The sequence below is a fragment of the Cataglyphis hispanica genome, chromosome 16, assembly GCF_021464435.1.
Source record: "Cataglyphis hispanica isolate Lineage 1 chromosome 16, ULB_Chis1_1.0, whole genome shotgun sequence".
NCBI lineage: Eukaryota > Metazoa > Arthropoda > Insecta > Hymenoptera > Formicidae > Cataglyphis > Cataglyphis hispanica.
The window spans coordinates 1,905,157-1,925,895 of record NC_065969.1 but is presented as its reverse complement, the minus strand read 5'-3'; the positions used below and the strand labels follow the sequence as shown (position 1 = coordinate 1,925,895).

The window sequence follows — 20,739 nt, the reverse complement described above, 5'->3', positions numbered from 1 at the left end:
ATTGCGCCATGATTGTAAGTTGTTTTTCCAAAATCATTTTTGTCGTTGGCATCATCATAAATTTCATTTGCTCATGACAAAATCGTAACTTTTTCAGCAAGTAAAAAATCAGGTTAAAGTAATATTCATATGTCAAATTAGAAAACAGTTCGCTGAAAGAAAAATTAAACATTAACTATACGATAGTCACATTAATTTTTAATATTAATAACAATTTAGTTTATTAATTTTTTTTACCATGATTTCTGAGATTCAGAAATTCTATCTATCTCATCCCACAGAAAATGATATATCATGGAATTTTCGGCAATTGAACACAGAAGACGCTCCAATTGTTTCTTGTCAATATCACGTAACATATTTTCCGACATTATAAGCGCATAATTTTGTAGCTTTTTGATATAATAAAACATTTGTTTGAAATTGATATGATGAAAGTCTTTCTCTTGTTTTTTTCTGCTATACTTTTTCTCCGCAGTACAGCAGCCAAAACTAAAAAAAGATTTTCAAAAATTATATTTAATATCTCCATAATATGAGCAATAAATTTTAATAAATATATTTTTGAAAGAATATATAAATATAAAATAATTACATATAATTTAATATTTAGAATAAAATAAAAATTTATAAATATCAATATAAATTTTTTCATTTAAAAAATATATATATATATATATAATTTACTTATTTAATCAAATTATATTTAAGTATAAAAAATTGAGTGAAAACTAATTGTGTAAAAATGTTTTCATTATGCACATGTTATCAAAATAAAAAACTTTTAATAAGGAATAAATTTAATAAGGAATAGAAAAATTTTAAAATAAAATATATGTTCTATCTTTACAATTTCTAAAGATAAAACTGATTGCATATAATGTTATATAATATATAAATTTGTAAAAAGGAGCAGAAGTTTGATAATAAAAAAAAAATACGTTACATCATAACTTTGAAGGAATATAATTATTCAATAAAGATATAATGAATATTTTATAAGGCAATTTTGAAACGAATAATGTAATAAAAGTATTTGAATATTATTATATAAGTAAACATTTATACATAATCATATTATTGTAAATTTTTTAATTTAAATTTGAAAATGATTAGAAGATTATTTTAATTTAGTGTTTTTTCTTTTACACTACAAATTAAACTTATTTTTATTACAAAATCAAAATAACACAAAAATGAAAGACTCACTAAATGTAAGAGCAAAAAAATTTTGCAATTTATATTTTTAATAATTTTAAATAATTTAAAAAAACAACATATTTGCGTGCGTGTGCGTGTGCATGCGTGTGTGTGTGTGTGTGTATTATCTATATATGCCTGTGGCACACATACAACTTGAATTAATAAGATAACAGCGTGATTATTTTAACTTTCCTTTATATTACTTTTTTGTGAAAATATTTTGTTAATTAATGAAAATTGTCCGAGTGTAAAATATATATAATATAAATAAATTAAAATAAAGAATTCATAAATAAAAACATACCTTTGATAATATTTTCTTTTCCAAAAGCTGTTGAGCAGCGTTATCTGCTGAAATCTTTTGCACGTGGACTGAAAATTCGCGATATCCTCGAAGCTAATGCTCGTCCTTCCCAGAATGATAATAATCACATCGTCGGGCAAATCTGTTATTTTAGCCATTAGAAATATACAAAACAACTGGCAATGAACGTTATTTATTGGTTTTGCACTATAATTTTTTTATATACTTATATGTATATATAAAATAAATCACAAATGTGTAGACGCACAAAGTTTATCGTAGCTTCTAAAGCTGTCGCCATGAGTCTGTAACATGCACTTCGTTTGCTGCAAACTCAGATGCACTTTGTTCGGTATTAGAAATGCTTCGAAACGCTTGACTCACCAATCAGGATAAAGGAAACGTAGATTTATTGATTTTCATTGGTCAAACTAAAAAAGCTAGGCAGGAATGACTAATTTTTGAAGAAAAATTCGAGACAATCTCTTTTCACTGTTCTAGAAATTTTTGGCGTTTTGAATTTTGCTTTAATGTTGTAAAAATTATTTAAAAGGATTTTTTCGGCCTTTTGATATTTTCAATTGTCCATTGTTATACAATAAAAAAATATGAAAATTTGGTTGAGGATTTTAATTGATCAACAGTTTTTCAAAAATTATGCAGTTAACGACAGAAATCTTTTCTTTGCCAAAAATTATTTTTAAAATTTTAAAAATTATAAAATGTTAAAAAGGAATTAAGCGTAATCTTAAAGGCGAGTTTTAATAATTCAAGAATGAGATCAGTTTTAAGAGATTAATTTTTGGGAATAATAAATCAAGAGAAACATTTGCGAAAAATATATTTTTTTTTAACAAGATTAATGTTTTTTAAAAATAATATGCAGTCCAAAAAACAATTAATAAAGATAATACAATTACCATCCTCTCTTATTATTCCGCTGGTATTCCACGTTTTAAAAGCCACCTATTGACAAGCGGAAAGCAAATAATTCCCTTATTGTAAAAATTAAAAGATAAAGAATTCGATAGGAATATGTAGTCTCAAAATAATATATGCATTTATTTTCTTAAATTATCCTTGCGCGTATGTGCTCAAGATGATAACAATATTCAACTTTATATCATTAACATCGGAGATATTGAATTTTCCGTAGGTCATAATAGATATCGAAGGAACGTCTTTTCCGATATTACAAATTCAAAGATCTCTTTTTTCAAAGACCTACGTTATCTAAGATAATTAAGAAGATTTTAATAAACTATAAAATAGATTGTAATAGCAAAATGAGGTAAGAGAAAACAAATGTAATAAAAAACAATAAATATATATAGCTAAGAATTATATATACAGCGCAACAATTGTTAGAAATATATAAATATAATAAAAAAACACTTAAACTTGAAAAGGACAAACTAAATAATATAATAAATTAAATAAAATATAAATTATGAGATTTATATATCAAATTTTAGAGAGCTTATCTAAATTAATAAAGTAATATATATGTTAGGAAGGCATTCCGTGACTTTCTGCGAATGAAAACTATTCTTTTGTCTTTTAATGTATAAAATTTCAAAAATTAATCAGTTATGCAAATATTATTCAATATTATAAATTCTTGTATATTTTGCATTTACTTCTATTTACTTTTAAAATTTTAATAATAAAATTATTTGTTCTTTTCTGTTCGTATTATTAATTTTTTTCTCTTTTAGAATATCTAAAATTAAGACAAAAATATTTTAATTTTCAAGAAATATATTAAACAATCAATTTAATAATGCATTTTTAAAATATTTATAAAATTTAATTTCTTCAAAATTTTGAATATAATTTTTAATTTTTAAGTACATAATAATAAGTTATATAGATTTTTATGGAATACAATACTTTTATTTTTTATATTTAATTAAATAAAAAAATATTTGTTTACAATGTAAGATTACAAAAAATTTATAGAATGATATTTCATATTTATACATATATATATATATATATATATATATATATATATATATATATATATAAATATGTATATGGATATAAATATATATGTGTGTGTATATAATATACATATGTATATACACAATAAAAGCTAAATGAAAAAATATGTTGTTGAAAGAACTGTTGTATATTTTAAGGTAATAAAAATTATTGTTTGGCAAGTATTTCGGCTATTGCAGCGGTATCTTCTGAATAATATTGTCTTAAGTTTTCATTCGGTACGTAGTAAGTACCTTCGAAACTGGAGAAGTATTTCCCAATTTCTATGTTATTAATCTCTTTTGGGTAACATATCGAACTAAAATAAAAAAAAATATATATATATTTTACATATTGCACAGATGAAAGATTCAATCAATATTTTGTTATGCTAGTAATTTTTTAAATAATGCAATAACTGAATAAATAATTATAATTAATATATTCTTTTCATATATAGATATATTCATATATATGAATATATTAAATTGTACAATGTGTTATAACCTACCTTTATTGTACTTGTAATGTTTTTGTATTCAATTTCAATATTTACGTGTTTATCTTTTGTCATAAAATATTTGAATAAAAAAGTTAAGTGTTTCCAATTCCAATTGTATTGCATTCTATTTTCATTGTATAGTACTTTATGGTCCGTTTTAATGTTTTTATTGAAATATTCTATTATCCTTCTTGTGAGCTAAAACAAAGACATGCAAATAAAATTTTTATAACACATTTATGATAGAAGATAAAGTAATAAAGAGAATTATTGAATTAACATGTTATTTACAAGACTTATAAATAATTGACTATTATATTTATTAATAATTTAAAATTAATATAAAAAATTAGATGATATGATAAAAATTAAATAATATAATTAAATGATATAATAAATAATAATTAAATGATATAATAAAAAATTTAATAAATTAATATAAAAAAATTGTCAACCTTAATACAGTGTGGATACCCTATCTCGAAAAGATGTTCAAATGGATTTTTACGGAAATCGAAACGCGTGGATGGTCGTGGTGATGGTAGTAATCTATACATTTGCGCACTTTTAACGAGAGCTGCATCATTGTCAGTGTCTGCATTACTGTTAAAATTATAAAGAAACATTTTTATATACATATATATGTTACATGTTTAAACATATAGAAAGAATGTTTATTGCAATTAAAATTTATAATTTTTCTAGCATTTCTAATAGACTGATTATAAATGTGCAGAAATTTTAATTCTCGCAACAGGCTGTTTTAAAACATTCTACATTTTAAAAATAATTGAAATGATTTAACACCAAATTTTTTTCAATATAAAATAATTATCTAGCATGTTTTAAAAAATTATACAAGTTTTTTTTTTTTAAATAATAAATTCCATCGATTATTTTGCATAAAGTCATTTTATCATTTCATACGCGTTAAGCTATTTCATAGCTTTTATCGGTGAAATATAATTTATAAAACGTTATTTTTCTTTTAACCTAAATACATGAATATATTATGTTTAAAATAAATAAAAGAATTATTTTTGTAAAAGAAATTATATTTTTCATATAAAAATTTTATGATGACTTTAATTTTTACCGAAAAAGGAAGATTAGTATTATCTCTTTGTATGTGTACATATATATATATATATATATATATATATATATATATATATATATATATATATATATACATGACACATAATGTGTTCGAGAAGGAAATATTTTTATGCTACAAATAATTAATCTAAGAAATCATAGAAAATTATATAAAAACATGTATTTGTACACTATATATATATATATATATATATATATATATATATATATATATATATATATTGAAAAAGTTTTAATAATAGACGGAAATCATATTTACTATATTGGTCCCCATTGAACTCGAATATTCGTCTTCTCTGTTTTCAGAGAGCTGTATATGCCGAGTCTTCTAGCTACGATGTGAATCGTGATAATGCATAGAAGTTCTTCAAAATATTCTGCCACCTATATTAAATTACATTAGAAAAATTGTATATTGAACGATGATAAGATATAAAAATTACAATTATATTTGCGCAGTGCATTATGGATTATTATTACAATTTAAAATAATTAAAAATAACTTACACAGTCTATATATTCGGCTTTGAAATCTAACGTCATTAATATTTCATCAAATTCAGGAATACCTAATTCGGAATATATATATTTTTTGAGAACACGCAAAATTTGCTTTGATTCAGTTTCATTCCAGAAACTTTCATGAATGTTGTTGTCTCTCCATAAAGAAAATTGCTCTAAATCCGTAGAACAAATTGAATGACGTGGATATTCATTTTTCACACGAGATAGTACTGTCTGCGTTATATTATTTAACAGCGTGTTTACGGTCGCATAGGACACACGTGGCTGAAAACTTTTCGCCATGATCGTCAGTTCCTTTTCCCAAAGCCGTTTTGCCTCCGGCAAATTCATAAACTTCATTTGCTTATGTACAAATCGATACTGTTTCAGATAGTAAGTAATTAATTGAAAGTTATGTTCACATGCTAAATTGGAAAATAGTTTGCTGAAAAGAAAATTATATATATTTTACATACAATAGTCACATTAATTTTTAATAATAATTTAGTTTATTAAATTTTTACCATGCTTTTTGAGCAGAAATTCGATTTATTTCATCCAACACAAAATAATATATCATGGAATTTTCAGCAATTGAACGCAGAAGACTCTCTAATTGTTCTCTATCAGTATCATGTAACATCTTTTCCGACATTATAATAGCATAATATTGTAACTTTTGGACATAATATAATATTTGTTTGAAATCGATAGGATGAAGAACTTTTTTGTAATTTTCTTTTTTTTCTGCAGTAAAACATCTAAAACAAACAAAAAAAAAAGAATTCGTAGAAACTATATTAAACATTGCCACAATAAATTTAAAAAAAAACATTTTTAAAGAATATATAAATTTTATAATTACATATTATTTAATATTTGGAACAAAGTAAACAATTTATAAATAACAATGTAGATTCTTCTAGAAAAAAAGATATATGATATATTTATTTAGAAAAACTATAATTATTATTATAGTAATGGATAATATTACATTACAATTTTTATGATACCCATATATATGCACAATGTATTATTAAGTACATCTGTTAAAATAATCTTACATTATTTAAGTTTGTTATCTTAAATCATATTTAAATAAAAGAAATCTAATGAAGACTAAATGTGTAAAATGTGTAAAAAGGTTTTTCAGTCTGCACATGTTATCAAAATAAAAAAAAAATAAAAGGAAATTTAAAAATAAAATATATCTTCAATCTTTACAATCTCTAAATAGATATAACTGATTGCATGTATAATATTATATAAAATTGTAAAAACTATAAAGCTTGAAAGTTATAAAAAAAAAAAAACGGTTACATGTGTTTGTGGTACACACACATACACATACCCCTGATTTGAATTAAGATGACAACGTAATAATTTTAACTTTACTTTTTTATTATTTTTTTTTTAGGAAAAAAAACTGCTTTGTTGAGTAACAAAAATTGTCCGAGTGTAAAATAAGTATAAATAAATTAAAGTAAAAAAATTTATAAGTAAAAAGATACCTCTCATAATATCTCCTTTCCCAAAACTTGTTGGACAGGGTCATCTGCTGGAATCTTTTACACGAGGACTTGAAATTCACGATATCCTCCACGCTAAGGTTTTCGTTTTCCAGAAAAATAAGAATCAAATCGTCGGGCAATTGTGTTATCGTAGTCATTGGAAAAAGTTCAACAAAACAACTGAGCGTTATGAAAGTTATTTTCTGATTTTGTGATATTAATTTTGTTTCCGTTCTTATATGTATAAATAATATTTTACGAATGTGAACTCACAAAGCTTCTAGTTTCTACTGTCGCCATGCGTCTGTAACATGCACTTCGTTTGATGTGCACGTAGATGCACTTTGCTAAATGCTAGAAATGCTTCGGAACGTCTGCCCGACCAATCAGGACAAAGGGAACATAGATTTCTTGATTTTGATTGGTCAAAAAATAGTGAAAGTAAAAAGACAAGGCAAAAATGAATAATACTTTGAAAAAATTCCAGACAGTCTCTCTTTTCATTGTTCTAAAGATTTATGGGGTTTAAAATTTTGCTCTGATGTTATTTTAAAAGGATTTCTCCCCCCCCCCTCCTCTTTCAATATTTTCAGTTGCTTATTGTTATTACAATGAAAAAAGAAGAAAACTTTCCTAGGGATTTTAATTGATCAATAGCTTGAATTTAGAAAAATTATGTAGTTAATTAGAGAGATTTTTCTCTCTTCCACAAATTATTTTCAAAATTTAAAAAATTATAAAATGTTAAAATGGAATTACACGTAATTTCAAAAGCAAGTTTTAATAGTTCAAGAATAACATTAGTTTTAAAAGATTAATTTTTGAAAATAATAAATCAAGAGAAACACGCAGAGATTGTGTTTTTTTTTTATTTTCGACAAAATCATTGCACAGTTTTTTTAAAAATGAAAGTTGCATAGTTTGAAGTGTAACCAATATGAATAATATATACTCTTATCATTTCCTCATACGTTGACAGTTTACATTTTAAAGGCAAAAAAAAAGGATTTGATTAACAATCTATCAGTGTATTCATCGTTTTTGAGTTTTTATAGAATAATTTTTCTTCTCTTTTCTTTCCTTTTTATTTTGATAATACATATTTATGACATATATTGTGATAATACATGTGTGATATTGATAATACACATTTTTTGATAAACAAGTATTAAATTTTCTGCAAATTTTTAACTTATATTATTTTTATTGTATTTTTATCAAAATTTTTTTGTCTCTTTCTTACTATTTTTATATTTAATTATAATTATTTATTTGTAAAATATTGCAAAAATCTATTAAATATCATATAGTCATGTATCGATCGTGAAATACACGTGACATTATTGGAATAGACAAATGTCAATATTCGTAGCTCAGACTTTGCCTGAGAATTCATATTTTTAATTTTAATTTAATAATATATTTGAGTAAAACAATTTTTTTCTTTTCTATTTTTATTATAGTTTCTTTCGCTTTAGAATATTTAAAATTAAAACAAAATATGCTTTAACTTTTAAAAATTATATTAAACAATATCATAGAATTAGCAATATGTCATAATTATAATACTTATAAAACTTAATTACATAATTTCAGAATCTTTAAAGTTATACAATAATCTTTATTTATAAGAAAAAAATTGTCGAAATTCTTTTATGCATAAAATATAAAAATCATTTATTTACGATGATTTGTTTTCAAAATTTTGCATTTTAATTTTTCAATGTTTAAATACATATAAATAATTTTACATGGATTTTTATGCTATTTAAATTTTTATTTTTTTATTCAATTAAATGTATAGCAAAAAATATTTCTTTACAATGTAAGATTTACAAAATTTATAAATTGATATTCTATATAGCCGTGTGTATATCGTTACATCCTCGAATTGATATCGATTAATCAAAAGCACGCTCATCATCAATACTTTCAGAAAGAGAAAAACTAACTTAAAAAATTTTATTATAAAATAAAATAACACAGAAAACAGTAAGAAACAGTTTAAAAGAACGAATCTGTCAATAACGTGTCCGAACTACTTGGCTGACTCAATTTTAATATGTTTGCCGTTGCTGAAAACGCAATCGTTGTTGCAGAGATCATTTTTATTTTTCACAGCAATAAGCAGAATAACACCGTTTCACAGAAATGTAAATAAGATCGTAAGAATATTTATACATATGTCGTTTACAATAAAAGCTAAATTGAGAAATATTATTGAAAGAACTATATTGTACATTTTAAGGTAATAAAAACTATTGTTTGATAAGTAATCCAGTTAATGCAGCGATATCTTCTGGATAATGTTCTTTTAAATTTTCATTTGGTACGTAAAAATTGCCTTCAAAATAGGAAAAATATTTTCCAATTTCTATGTTATCAATTTCTTTTGATGGACATATTGATAGTTGATCTAAAATAAAAAAGATATATTTTACATTATACAGATAAAAGATCGTAAAATATATATATATATATATATATATATATATATATATATATATATATATATATATGTGTGTGTGTGAATTATGAAAAGAATATTAATAATACAAATCTGCATGATTTTGCGGTCTAGAAAAAACAAGTAATTTTTTATAGATTTTTGACAGCTCAATTTAAATTTGATCCTCGTTTGAAGACCCTTGCGCATCAGGTTTGTCTGCTAAAAATATTCAGAAGCACGTTTTTGAGGGACTTTAAGTACATTTTTCTCGAAAAACTGACGTGGCAGACCGTTTTGCCTTGCGGATTTGGATTCAGCTCTCAAAAAACTATAAAGAATTGCTCGGTATTTCCAGATCGCGCAGAAAATATAAAATTGACATGTAATCATACCTTCTGGTACATAACATATTTGATTATTTTCAGCGAGAATGATGTAGTGCATTTGGGCATTGCTTAAAAAATGACATTTAAAAATGTGATGATAATTGGAGATTTGATATAGAAATGGGAACATAACAGCATTCAATATTCTCTTACACGTACAATGCCATCCAATGATCACACCGTCATGCTTATTGATAGAGGAATAATCGTCCCGTGTATGCCTCACGATCATTCCAACGGCAAACTTAATATTCTTTGTCCGTTTTGTAAAGCGTTTCTTGTCAGATTTAATCTGTGGAGGAGTAAGCAGCAAATTCAATTAATATTTTGTTACGCAAGCATTTCTTAAAATAATGACTTAAGTTATTAATAATTATTATATCATATTATGATATAATAATAAAATCATATTATTAAATTACATTATATGTGTTATAATCTACCTTTATTGACTTTGTAATATTTTTATATTCAACTTCAATATCTATGCTCGCAACATTTCTAAAAATGCAAGAAACAAGAAAACTGTTGAAGATGTTAAATTTCCACCCGTAATGTACAGCGTGATTATACCTAAATCCTTGAACAATATTCATCATTATTTCTCGTGTTATCAAAAAAAAAAAAAAGTACAGACATGTGAAAAAATTTTGATTACAGACAAAAACAAAAGGAATTTATTATTTTCATTTATTGATTTAAAATGTTAAAAAAAAATTGAGACTCATTAAAGTAACGTGTTATTTACAGAATTTTTAATTGATTATTATTTTTATTGACTACTTAAAATTAATATAAAAAATTAAATATAAAAATTCACTAACACATATATAATCTATTGGCTCCGACAAATTTAGTTGATGTTCATTATTCTGACATCTCTTTCTGACAATGTTTGATGGATACGGTAAATTGGAGTTATGGTTCATATAAAAGTACTCCGCATTATTCCAACTCTTTATATTACTAAAAAAAAAAAAAAAAACATTTATATACATACGCATATGTGTTTAAACATACAGAGAAAGCATATTCATTGTAATTAAAACTTATAATTTTTCTAGCATTTGCGATAAATTGAATGAAAATTCATAAATCCTAATTGCGCAACAAATTACATTTTTTTTAATTTTTGAAGAAAAACCAGCAGATTCTGTTTAATATAAAATAAAAAATTAATTGTCAAACATACGTTAAAAAATTATTCAAGTTTAAATTTTCCTTTAAACAAGTTGCATTTTATAAATAAATAAAGTCATTTTATTATTCCGTATATGTTATAAAGAATTAATAGTTTTTATCAGTAAAATAAAATATACAAAACATTATTTTATTAAATCTAAATATATGAATATGTTTATCTGTAATATAAATAAAAGAAATATTTATTTTAATTATTTTTCTACATGTGCATAACGAGCGCGATAAAACCTTATAAATAGCACCTTATTTAAATGAGTCTCAATACATTTTAAATTAAACTTTATCGCGTTACACACATATTAAGGTAAATATTCGAAATAAAAATATTTTTACATTGCAATCTTTTTTTCTTGTTTCATTCATCATTTTAAAACAAATAAATAATCTAATAAACCGTTGAAATATCTTTATAAAGAAGTGTATGTGTTTAGAAATATTAAAAGAGTTTTAGAAATAAATTAAAATTATATTTACTATTCTGGTTTCCATATAACTGCAATAGCTACTGCTCTATATATCGTCATAATGGTATGTATGCCGAGTCTTCTAGCTACGGTGTGATACATAAGAGTTGGTAAATATTTTTAAAACATCCTGGCATCTATATTAAATTCAATTAAAAAATTATATATTGAATATTTATATAAGATATAAAAATTATAGCTATATTTGCGCATCGCAAAACAAATTATTATTATAATTTAAAATAACTTACATGTCTTATATATTTTTCTTCGAGATGCAATATCTTCATTAATCGAGGCAATTTATAAATCACTAAGTCACAAAATATGTATTCCTCGAGAACATCTATAATTTGCCTTGACTCTGTCTCATTCCAGAAATTGTCCGCAATATTATTATCACTCCAAAAAGAAAATTGCTCTGAAGTCGCAGAGAAAATTGAATGGGCTGGATATTTTTCCATCAGACGAGATAATACTGTCTGCGCTATTTCATCTAGCCACGTTTTTATAGCCCAATAAGAGACATGTGGCTGAAAATATTGCGCTATAATCGTAAGTTGTTTTTCTAAAAGAAATTTTGTCTTCAACTTTGACATAAGTTTCACTTGCTTGTGTATAAATCTATACTGTTTTAGGTAGTGACAAGTCAGCTTCAAGTAATATTCACGCGTCAAATTGGGAAACAATTGGCTGAAAAAGATTTATATATTACATATACAATAATACCATTAATTTATAATGTCAATAACGATTGAATCTTTTACTATAATTTTTGCGCAGAAATTCTTTCTATCTCATCCCGCACAAGATAATATATCATGGAAATTTGAACAGTTGACCGCAAATGGTGTTCGAATTGTTTTTTGTCAATATCAGTTAAGTTATTTTCTGACATCAAAGACGCATAATTTTGGAACTTTTGAACATGATATAATCCTGCTTTTAGTTTTTCTTTGAAATTGTTTTGATGAAATATTTTCTTTTGTTTCGTTTTGTTATATTTATTTTCTGCAGTAGGACAGCTAAAATTAAAAAAAAAACAAAAAAAGATTTTATTTATATTAAACAATGCCACAATATCAACAATAAATTAAAAAAGATATGTTTTTAAAGAATAATTAAATTTTATAATTATATATAAATTAATACTTAAAACAAATTTTAAAAAAATAAATAAAAATATAAATTTTTCTATTTAAGAAAAACGATATGATTTACTATTTTAATCAAATTATAATTATCACAATAATAACAGATCTATATAATCTGATATTTTTTTTGTGTTCTAGAAAAAACGAGTAAGTTTCTTGGAAACTTGGTATTGATCGATGTATACAATGACTAGTGAAGTTTTTACACGCATGAAAATTTCGGCTGTAACTAAATTACGATTTCTTATTACAATTATATTAAATTGTAACATCAGAAACATGCTTTCTATTGATTCAATAAGCATACACACATACACACATACACAGGCATACACACGAAATAGATATAAATAAATTAATTTCAATAAATTAAATTATATAATAATAATATAAAGTACTTATAAATAAAAAATACCTCTGATAATATTTCCTTTCCCAAAATTTGTTGGATAGTGTTATCTGCTGAAGTCTTTTGCACGTGGACTGAAAATTCGCGATATCCTCGTAGCTGATGCTTTTGTTTTCCAGAATAATAAAAATCACATCGTCGGGCAAATCTGTTATTGTAGCCATCGGAGAAATTCAGCAAAATAACTGGCAATGAGTATTATTTATTGGTTTCGTATCACAAATTTTATTTATATACTTATATAAGTATATGTTTTACGTCTGAAACGTGCACCACCAGTTTGTTATGATGTAGACTCAGAGCACTTTGCTCAGCGTTGTAGAAATGCTTCGAAACAGATTTCTATATAGATTTCTAGTTCTCTATAGTTTTGATTGGTTAAAAATAAAAACTGAAAAAGTGAAGCAAGAATGAATAATTTTTGGAAAAAAATTTCACAACAATTTCTCTTATCACTTTTCTCGAGATTAATGGCGTTTAGGCGTTTCGTTTTAATTATTTCAAAGAGATTTTTCGCTCTTTTCATATTTTCGTTTGCCCTTCGTTATACAATGAAAAGATAAGAAAATTTTGTTTAGGGATTTTAATTGATGGTGAGTTTTGGAGAATTTTGAAAAATTATGTGGTTAACAAGAAAGATTTTTTTTTTTTTCCTATAAACTATTTTTAAAATTTGAAAAATTATAAAATGTTAAAAAAAAAATTACGCGTAATCTTGAAGGCAATTTCATAATTCAAGGATGACATCAGTTTTAAGAGATTAATTTTCGGAAATAGTAAATCAAGAGAAATATACAGGGTGTCCCATAATTCGCGGATCATCTTTCGTGTGTATATAGAGCATGTCAAATTGGAGAGAAAAGTCCTCTACCATTTTGCGATTTTACTACATGCTCGTACGTAGCCTTGGTAGAGCAATTAATAATGTTTAATTATTTTATTATTATTATATTATTTAATTCTTAATTTTTTAAATTGTAAAACGTAATGTTCTCACATACTTACAAAAAGACAACATTTTTTTCTTAATCAAAGAAGTACTTGTCGAAATTAAATCAATTATTATCTTTTGTTTCTTTGTTTTTTTCGAATTTTGAGAAAGAAGTGAAATTGTGTGGTTTTAATAAATTATTTTATTTTTTCAAAATACAAAAATTTTAAAAAGAATCATAAATTAGTTTACATATAAAACAAAAATACATCCACTTATTAAGTTTTCCGTAAGATTTATAATTTATTAATATTAGCTTATCGCCATAACGCACGATGTAGACGAAGTATGTAAGAAACGATGAAATAAAATCAGATGCGCAGTAAAAATTAATATCACTTGACTTAAAACAATCAATAACAGATAATAGATATGCGTATAAGTACAGTTATGAGCCTGCGAGTTTCACATGAGATAATTGGCGAACTTTGATCGCTCAGAAATTATTGCAGTCTTAAAATTTTTGTTATTAGAATTTTTGACTCTATTTTACCTCTAGGACACGCTAATAAAGTATTGTACGGAGGTTGTGAGACACCCTGCATATGCATAATCAGATTCATAATGAGGGCTAAATTGAAAAATATTGTTGAGGAAACTGTTGTATATTTTAAAATAATAAAAATTACTGTTTAGTAAGTATTTCAGCTATTGCTGCGGTATCATTTGGGTAACGTCTTCTTAAGCTTTCATTCGGCACGTAATAAGTCCCTTCAAAATTGGAGAAGAATCTTCCAATTTCTATGTTATCGATTTCTTTTGGTGGACACATCGATAGTTGATCTGAAAATGAAAAAAATATATAAGATACAATAGACTTTTAAGAATACAATTAAAATAAATAAAATTAAATGTTAATACAAGCCACGCGTAGTAATTGGAGCGCAAAGATAATTTATTATAATGTCAATATAAAGCATAGAGAGTAAGTTTCGGTCCCATTCTTCAGCTCAATTTCTTCATTTATCTTCAATACTATATTAATAAAAAAATAACCAATAATAAGCTAATAACGATAAAACATTGAAATAAGAAATAAAGGCAATAAATACATAACTAAGTTAAAGATCAAGTCGACATGAGGGAACATCACAATAATATTTTATTTTTTTTATTTCTTTTTTTTTTAATTATATTTATTTCTATCGCTTTTATTGACTTTATCGCTTTTAACTTAATTTATTGCCGTTATTTTTTATATTAATCGGCCTGTTATTTTAATTTTTTTACCAGTGTCAACTTATTATTGATTAATTTTTTGTTAATATTGTTCTGAAGGTGGCCCAAAGAATGACACGGAAACATATACTCGGTGAGTGTATATATATTGACACATTATAATAAACTATTCTTGCGCCTTAATTATCTGTCTTGCCCTGTTATTTGAAAATAAAAAAAAAAAAAAACATATTTTACATGGCACACATAAAAGATTATAAAACACATATATTTTTTATAAGAACGCTTCTAATAATCATACCTTGTCGCACAAAACACACTCCATTAATCTCACTGAGAATAATGTAGTGCAGATGATGAGCCCTAGTTGAAACTTGATTACATTCACAGATATGATAATGATCAGGGCATTGTCGTAGATATGGCAACATAATGGACTCATCTAATTTATCTCGAAACTTTCTGTCACATTTACGTTGCCATCCAATTATTACGCCGTTATGAGTATAGGAATCTCGCCATGTATGCGATACAATCATTCCAACAGCAAATTTAACTTCTTCTGTCCTTATTTTTAATGATTTCTCCTCTGCGTTAGATCTAGCCTGTAGAAAGATAATAGGAAAATTTAATCGATATCTTGTTACGCAAGCAATTTTTAAAATGTAATGACTCAAGTTATAAGTAATTATAATTAATATAATTTTTTTATTTATCGCTATATGAATATATTATATAATGTGTTTTAATTTACCTCTATTGTACTTGTTATATTTTTATATTCAATTTCAATATTTATGTCTTCTATGTCTGTCATAAGATATTGCGCTAGAAAATTGAAGATTTTGAAATTCCACTTGCAATATATATTATGATAACATTCTAGTTTTATACGGTAAATTATTACCAACTCGCGTGTTATCTAAAAAAAAAAGACAAACAATTTCAAAATAATTTGTCTACAAAAACACGAATTCATTATTTTTACTCATTCATTTAAAATGTATTGAGATTTATTGAATTAATTAACGTGTTATTTACAACACTTATAATTGACTGTTATTTTTATTAAATTAAATTATTAACATTTTATTAATAACTTAAAATTATTATAAAAAGTTGTCAACCCAAATATATTCTAATGGCTTCATCAGAAAATGTTCATTATTCGTGTGTCTCCCTCTGATAATCTCTAATGGATAAAGTGGATTGGAAATCTGAGGCATACAAAAATACTCCACATTATCCCAATTGTTTGTATCACTGAAAATAAAACGAAATATTTATATACAAGGTAGACTTAAACATTCTGGCCAGACTTTTGAAATTTTATAGAAAATTTATTTCTGAACAAAAAGTTTTCTATAAACAAAAGTTGAAAAATACTTTCCTAAAAAGTTTGAACTCAAAAGCCTCTGAAATCACAGTTATTTTATACTTTTTCCCAAATGTCAGATAAAGTATGCGTTTTTTAACAAAAAATACCGAAGCAAAAATTGTAGGGAATTAAATTATCTTTTAAATGAAATTAAAATGATTGTAGGATACTTCATAGGTTTTGAGATAATCATTATCAAATGTATAAAAAAATATTATTTTGGCTATCGACAGTAGAGGATTTTAAAAATACTCATATATATATATATATATATTGAATGAGTAAATTAAAATTAAAATAAATTAAAATTAATCTAATAAATTAAAATAAATTAAAATTAATCTAATAAATTAAAATTATGCTTACTATTTTGGTTTCCATATGACTATAATAACTATTCCATATATTCTCAAAATGCAATGTATGCCGAGTCTTCTAGCTACGATATGATAAGTGACAGTTAATAAATATATTCGAAAACATCCTGAAATCTATAATAAATAACATTAAAAAAATTGTGTGTTAAATATTTATAAGATACAAAAATTATATTTGCACGGCCAAAAAACAAGTTATTATTATAATTTAAAATAACTTACATATTTTATGTATTTGGCTTCGAGATCTAATGTTAGTAATAATTGATGGATTTCTAATTCCGAATATATATATTCTTTCAGAATACACATTATTTGCTTCGATTCTGTTTCATTCCAGAAATTGTCATGAATGTTGTTATCGCGCCAAAAAGAAAATTGCTCTGAAGTCGCAGAGAAAATTGAATGGGCTGGATATTTTTCCATCAGACGAGATAATACTGTCTGCGCTATTTCATCTAGCCATGTTTTTACGGCCGAATAAGACACATGTGGCTGAAAATGTTTCACCACGATCATAAATTGTTTCTCCAAAAGAAATTTTGTCTCCGGTTTATTCATAAATTTCATTTGCTTATATATGTATCGATACTGTTTCAGATAGTAAAAAATTAGCTTAAAGTAATATTCAAGTGTCAAATTGGAAAACAGTTTGCTGAAAGAATTTACATAATAAATATAAAATTAGTTAAACCTTAATAATTATAATACCAATAACAATCCATTATTAATTTCTTTACCATGATTTTTCTGCTGAAATTCTACTTATCTCATCCCACACGAAATAATACATCATGGTATTTTCAGCAATTGAACGTAGGAGGCCCTCCAATTGTTCCTTATCAGAATCACATAACTTATTTTCCGACATCAAAATCGTATAATGTTGTAACATTTGGATATAATGTAATCCCGCTTTTATTGTTTCTTTGAAATCAATATTGTGAACTATTTTCTTCTGTTTTTTTTTGTTACACTTCTTTTTCGCAGTAGGACAGCTAAAATAAAAAAAAAATTGTTAAATAATATATAACGCTAATATACATATAATAACGCAATAAATTTTAGAAAATATACTTTCTTAATATACTTTTTAAAGTATATATAAATTTTATAATTATGTATAAATTTTATAATTATGTACATTAATATTCAGAAGAAATTGAAAAATTCACAAATAGCGATATGGATTTTTCTATTTGTAAAGAAATATATAATTTATTCCTTTAATCAAACTATAATTACAATAGTAATAGATCTGGCGACGCCATCCAAGGTTAAACTCATAAGATCAGTAAATAGATCTTTTTACACCCAACAACTTTTGTCTAAAACAGTTTTTTATAAAACTTATATTTATTCAGATATTTCGAAGTTCGACCTTCTTCGAAACACTCTGTCTGCCGTAGCGACGTAACGACCTTAGGTCCATTTGCAAAAAGTGATTCTTTTGATGCCCCCGACTGTGAAAGTCTGTTGAATTTCCGAACACCCTTTATATTGATTGTCTTTTACATGCGTCAAGATTTCGACTTTATTAAATCTCGATTTTTTTTACTGCAATTCTATTCAGTTGTAAACATCCTTGATTTTCACTTTTTTTAGACACACACACACACACACACAAACTTAAATTAATAAGATAACAACATAATAACTTTTTTACTATTTTTTTTTTTTTTTTGCGTTAAATCGAAAATCGCCCGAGTGTGAAATAAATATAATTAAATTAAAATAAAGAATTTATAAATAAGACTATACCTCTGATAATATTTCCTTTCCCAAAACTTGTTGGATAGTGTCATTTCCTGGAATCTCTTGCACGTGGTCTTAAAATTCATGATATTCTCCAAGCTGATGTTTTCGTCTTCTAGAATGATAGTAATCACATCGTCGGACAAGTATGTTATCATAGCCATTGGAAAAAATTCAACACACAAAACAACTGGCAAGCGTTATTTACTGATTTTGTATCCACTAATTTTATTTATATACTTATACGTATATATGACAAATCGCGAACGTGTAAATGCAGAAAAGTTGTGGCTGTGTAAAGTGTAATGCAGTTTAGTGTAGCTTGTAAGACTGTCGCCATGTGACTGTAACGTGTGTACTTCGTTTGGAGTAGATTCACTTCGCTCAATGTTAAAGATGTTTAGATTTCTTGGTTTTGATTGGTCGCTGAAAGTAAAAAGTCAGACAAAAGAATAAATAATTCTTTCTAATCTCTTTTCATTGTTCTAAAGATTTATGGCGTTTTATAAATAAGATTACGCTCTAATGTTATTTCAAAGAAATTTGTTGCCCTTTTCATATTTTCAATTGCCTATTATTACAATAAAAAATTAAGAAAATTTATTTGACAATTTTAATTGGTCAATAACTAAAACTTTGAGAAATTATTAACGTAAAGAAATAATTAACGACAAATTTTTTCCCTGTCACAAATTATTTTTGAATTTAAAAAATTATATATAAAATATTAAAAGAGAATTAATTTTTTCTTTTCTTTCTTTTTTTTTTTTGATAATATAAATAAATTTTAGATTTTCCATAAATCTTTATCGTATCTCTACTTCACGTCATTATGCTTTTATCTTATAAAATTTCTTTTTTTTTTGTTATGTTTTTCTATTGACTTATTCTTCTCTAGATATGAATATCAATAGAACTTTCGTTACCTGAGACTAAAACAATTATTTTAAGTACTTTTTTGAACCTTTACTTTCTTGTCCTTCTTTATTTTTTAAATCTTTTTTTATCTTTGTCTAAGAAAAAGACCCTACAGGACGCACTGATTCGTTATCTAGTACACTGTTCCCTTTAAAATAGTTCTCTCCTTAAACAATGCAATTGGTCTAACGTTTTTTTTATTGTTGGAACGTTTTTCAAATTTATTCTTCGTCAGGCTTTGAAGCGTGTCATTCCATCTCCTCTCGGGACTCTCGATAACGATTTTTAATGCCTTTGTTGAGAAATAGAAAAAAGTCAAAGGAAATCTGATCTGCTTTAGCATCTTTATTTTTCTTCTATTTAATTAAATGTATAGCGCAAAATATTTTTTACAATATAAGATTAAAAAAATTTATAAAATGATCCTATCCTAGTGAATATATATATCGTTTATAAAGAGTATTAAACTGAAAAATATGTTTATGGGAAAAGTTTTATGAAAAATATTATAAAAAATAAAACATTTCTAAAAAAAATGTTTTAGATAAATATTACAGGGTTTTTAATAATTTAAATAGTATTGTTAAGGTCTAGTAAAAATCAGTTTCGGTTAATACTAATGCTGGCGACACTATACTTTTCAAGACTTATAACTCGGAAAATATTTAGTAAAAAAAAAAAAAAACTTTATTATACTTTATTATGTTTTGAAAAACTCTTCAGTTAAGTTACAAGAATATGTAATAAATAATGAAGGTTTTTATTAAAAAAAACTTTAAAGTGTTTATTTCAACAATGCTATTTAAAGTCATGCTAACATTGATACTTAATGCGCCCATTAAAATCTTACAACTTTTGTTTCAAACATTTCTTTCAAAAATGCTTAATTTTAGAGATATTTGATTTCAAGTTTTCTGCGAAATTCTGCATGCAAACAAGTTATTTAT

General features: G+C 24.7%; 3 protein-coding genes across 3 annotated transcripts; all 3 read right to left on the bottom strand.

Annotated features, from left to right (window-relative positions):
* Positions 1 to 9,190: 9,190 nt before the first annotated feature.
* LOC126855619 (F-box only protein 21-like) lies at positions 9,191 to 10,219 on the bottom strand. Its single transcript, XM_050603435.1, has 3 exons — positions 10,124 to 10,219; positions 9,971 to 10,032; positions 9,191 to 9,545 (listed from the first exon to the last, which is right to left on the bottom strand). Exons 1-3 carry the CDS (start codon positions 10,129 to 10,131, stop codon positions 9,388 to 9,390), a joined length of 228 nt encoding a protein of 75 aa, XP_050459392.1. The 5' UTR covers positions 10,132 to 10,219; the 3' UTR covers positions 9,191 to 9,387.
* Positions 10,220 to 11,897: 1,678 nt separating this feature from the next.
* Positions 11,898 to 13,490, bottom strand: LOC126855710 (uncharacterized; the record flags this gene model as incomplete). The annotated part of the gene is made up of 3 exons (XM_050603575.1): positions 13,201 to 13,490; positions 12,399 to 12,656; positions 11,898 to 12,324 (listed from the first exon to the last, which is right to left on the bottom strand). Coding segments are annotated over exons 1-3 (843 nt in total), but the record flags the coding sequence as incomplete, so codon positions are not given.
* Positions 13,491 to 14,591: 1,101 nt separating this feature from the next.
* On the bottom strand, positions 14,592 to 19,251 carry LOC126855586 (uncharacterized). Its single transcript, XM_050603391.1, has 8 exons — positions 18,881 to 19,251; positions 17,860 to 18,117; positions 17,342 to 17,774; positions 17,109 to 17,233; positions 16,492 to 16,627; positions 16,119 to 16,286; positions 15,666 to 15,969; positions 14,592 to 14,968 (listed from the first exon to the last, which is right to left on the bottom strand). Exons 1-8 carry the CDS (start codon positions 19,036 to 19,038, stop codon positions 14,811 to 14,813), a joined length of 1,740 nt encoding a protein of 579 aa, XP_050459348.1. The 5' UTR covers positions 19,039 to 19,251; the 3' UTR covers positions 14,592 to 14,810.
* Positions 19,252 to 20,739: the final 1,488 nt, after the last annotated feature.

What these genes read in the sequence shown, in the direction of transcription:
- LOC126855619 (XM_050603435.1), bottom strand. An exon ending in AATATGTTATGTACCAGAAG is followed by an intron (nt 9,546 to 9,970) that starts GTATGATTACAT and finishes TTTTTATTTTAG; the next exon opens with ATCAACTATCAATATGTCCA.
- LOC126855586 (XM_050603391.1), bottom strand. Translation starts at nt 19,038, where the DNA reads ATGGCTATGATAACATACTTGTCCGACGATGTGATTACTATCATTCTA. An exon ending in AGCCATTAGAATATATTTGG is followed by an intron (nt 16,287 to 16,491) that starts GTTGACAACTTT and finishes TTTTTTTTTTAG; the next exon opens with ATAACACGCGAGTTGGTAAT. An exon ending in AGTGTGTTTTGTGCGACAAG is followed by an intron (nt 14,969 to 15,665) that starts GTATGATTATTA and finishes TTTCATTTTCAG; the next exon opens with ATCAACTATCGATGTGTCCA.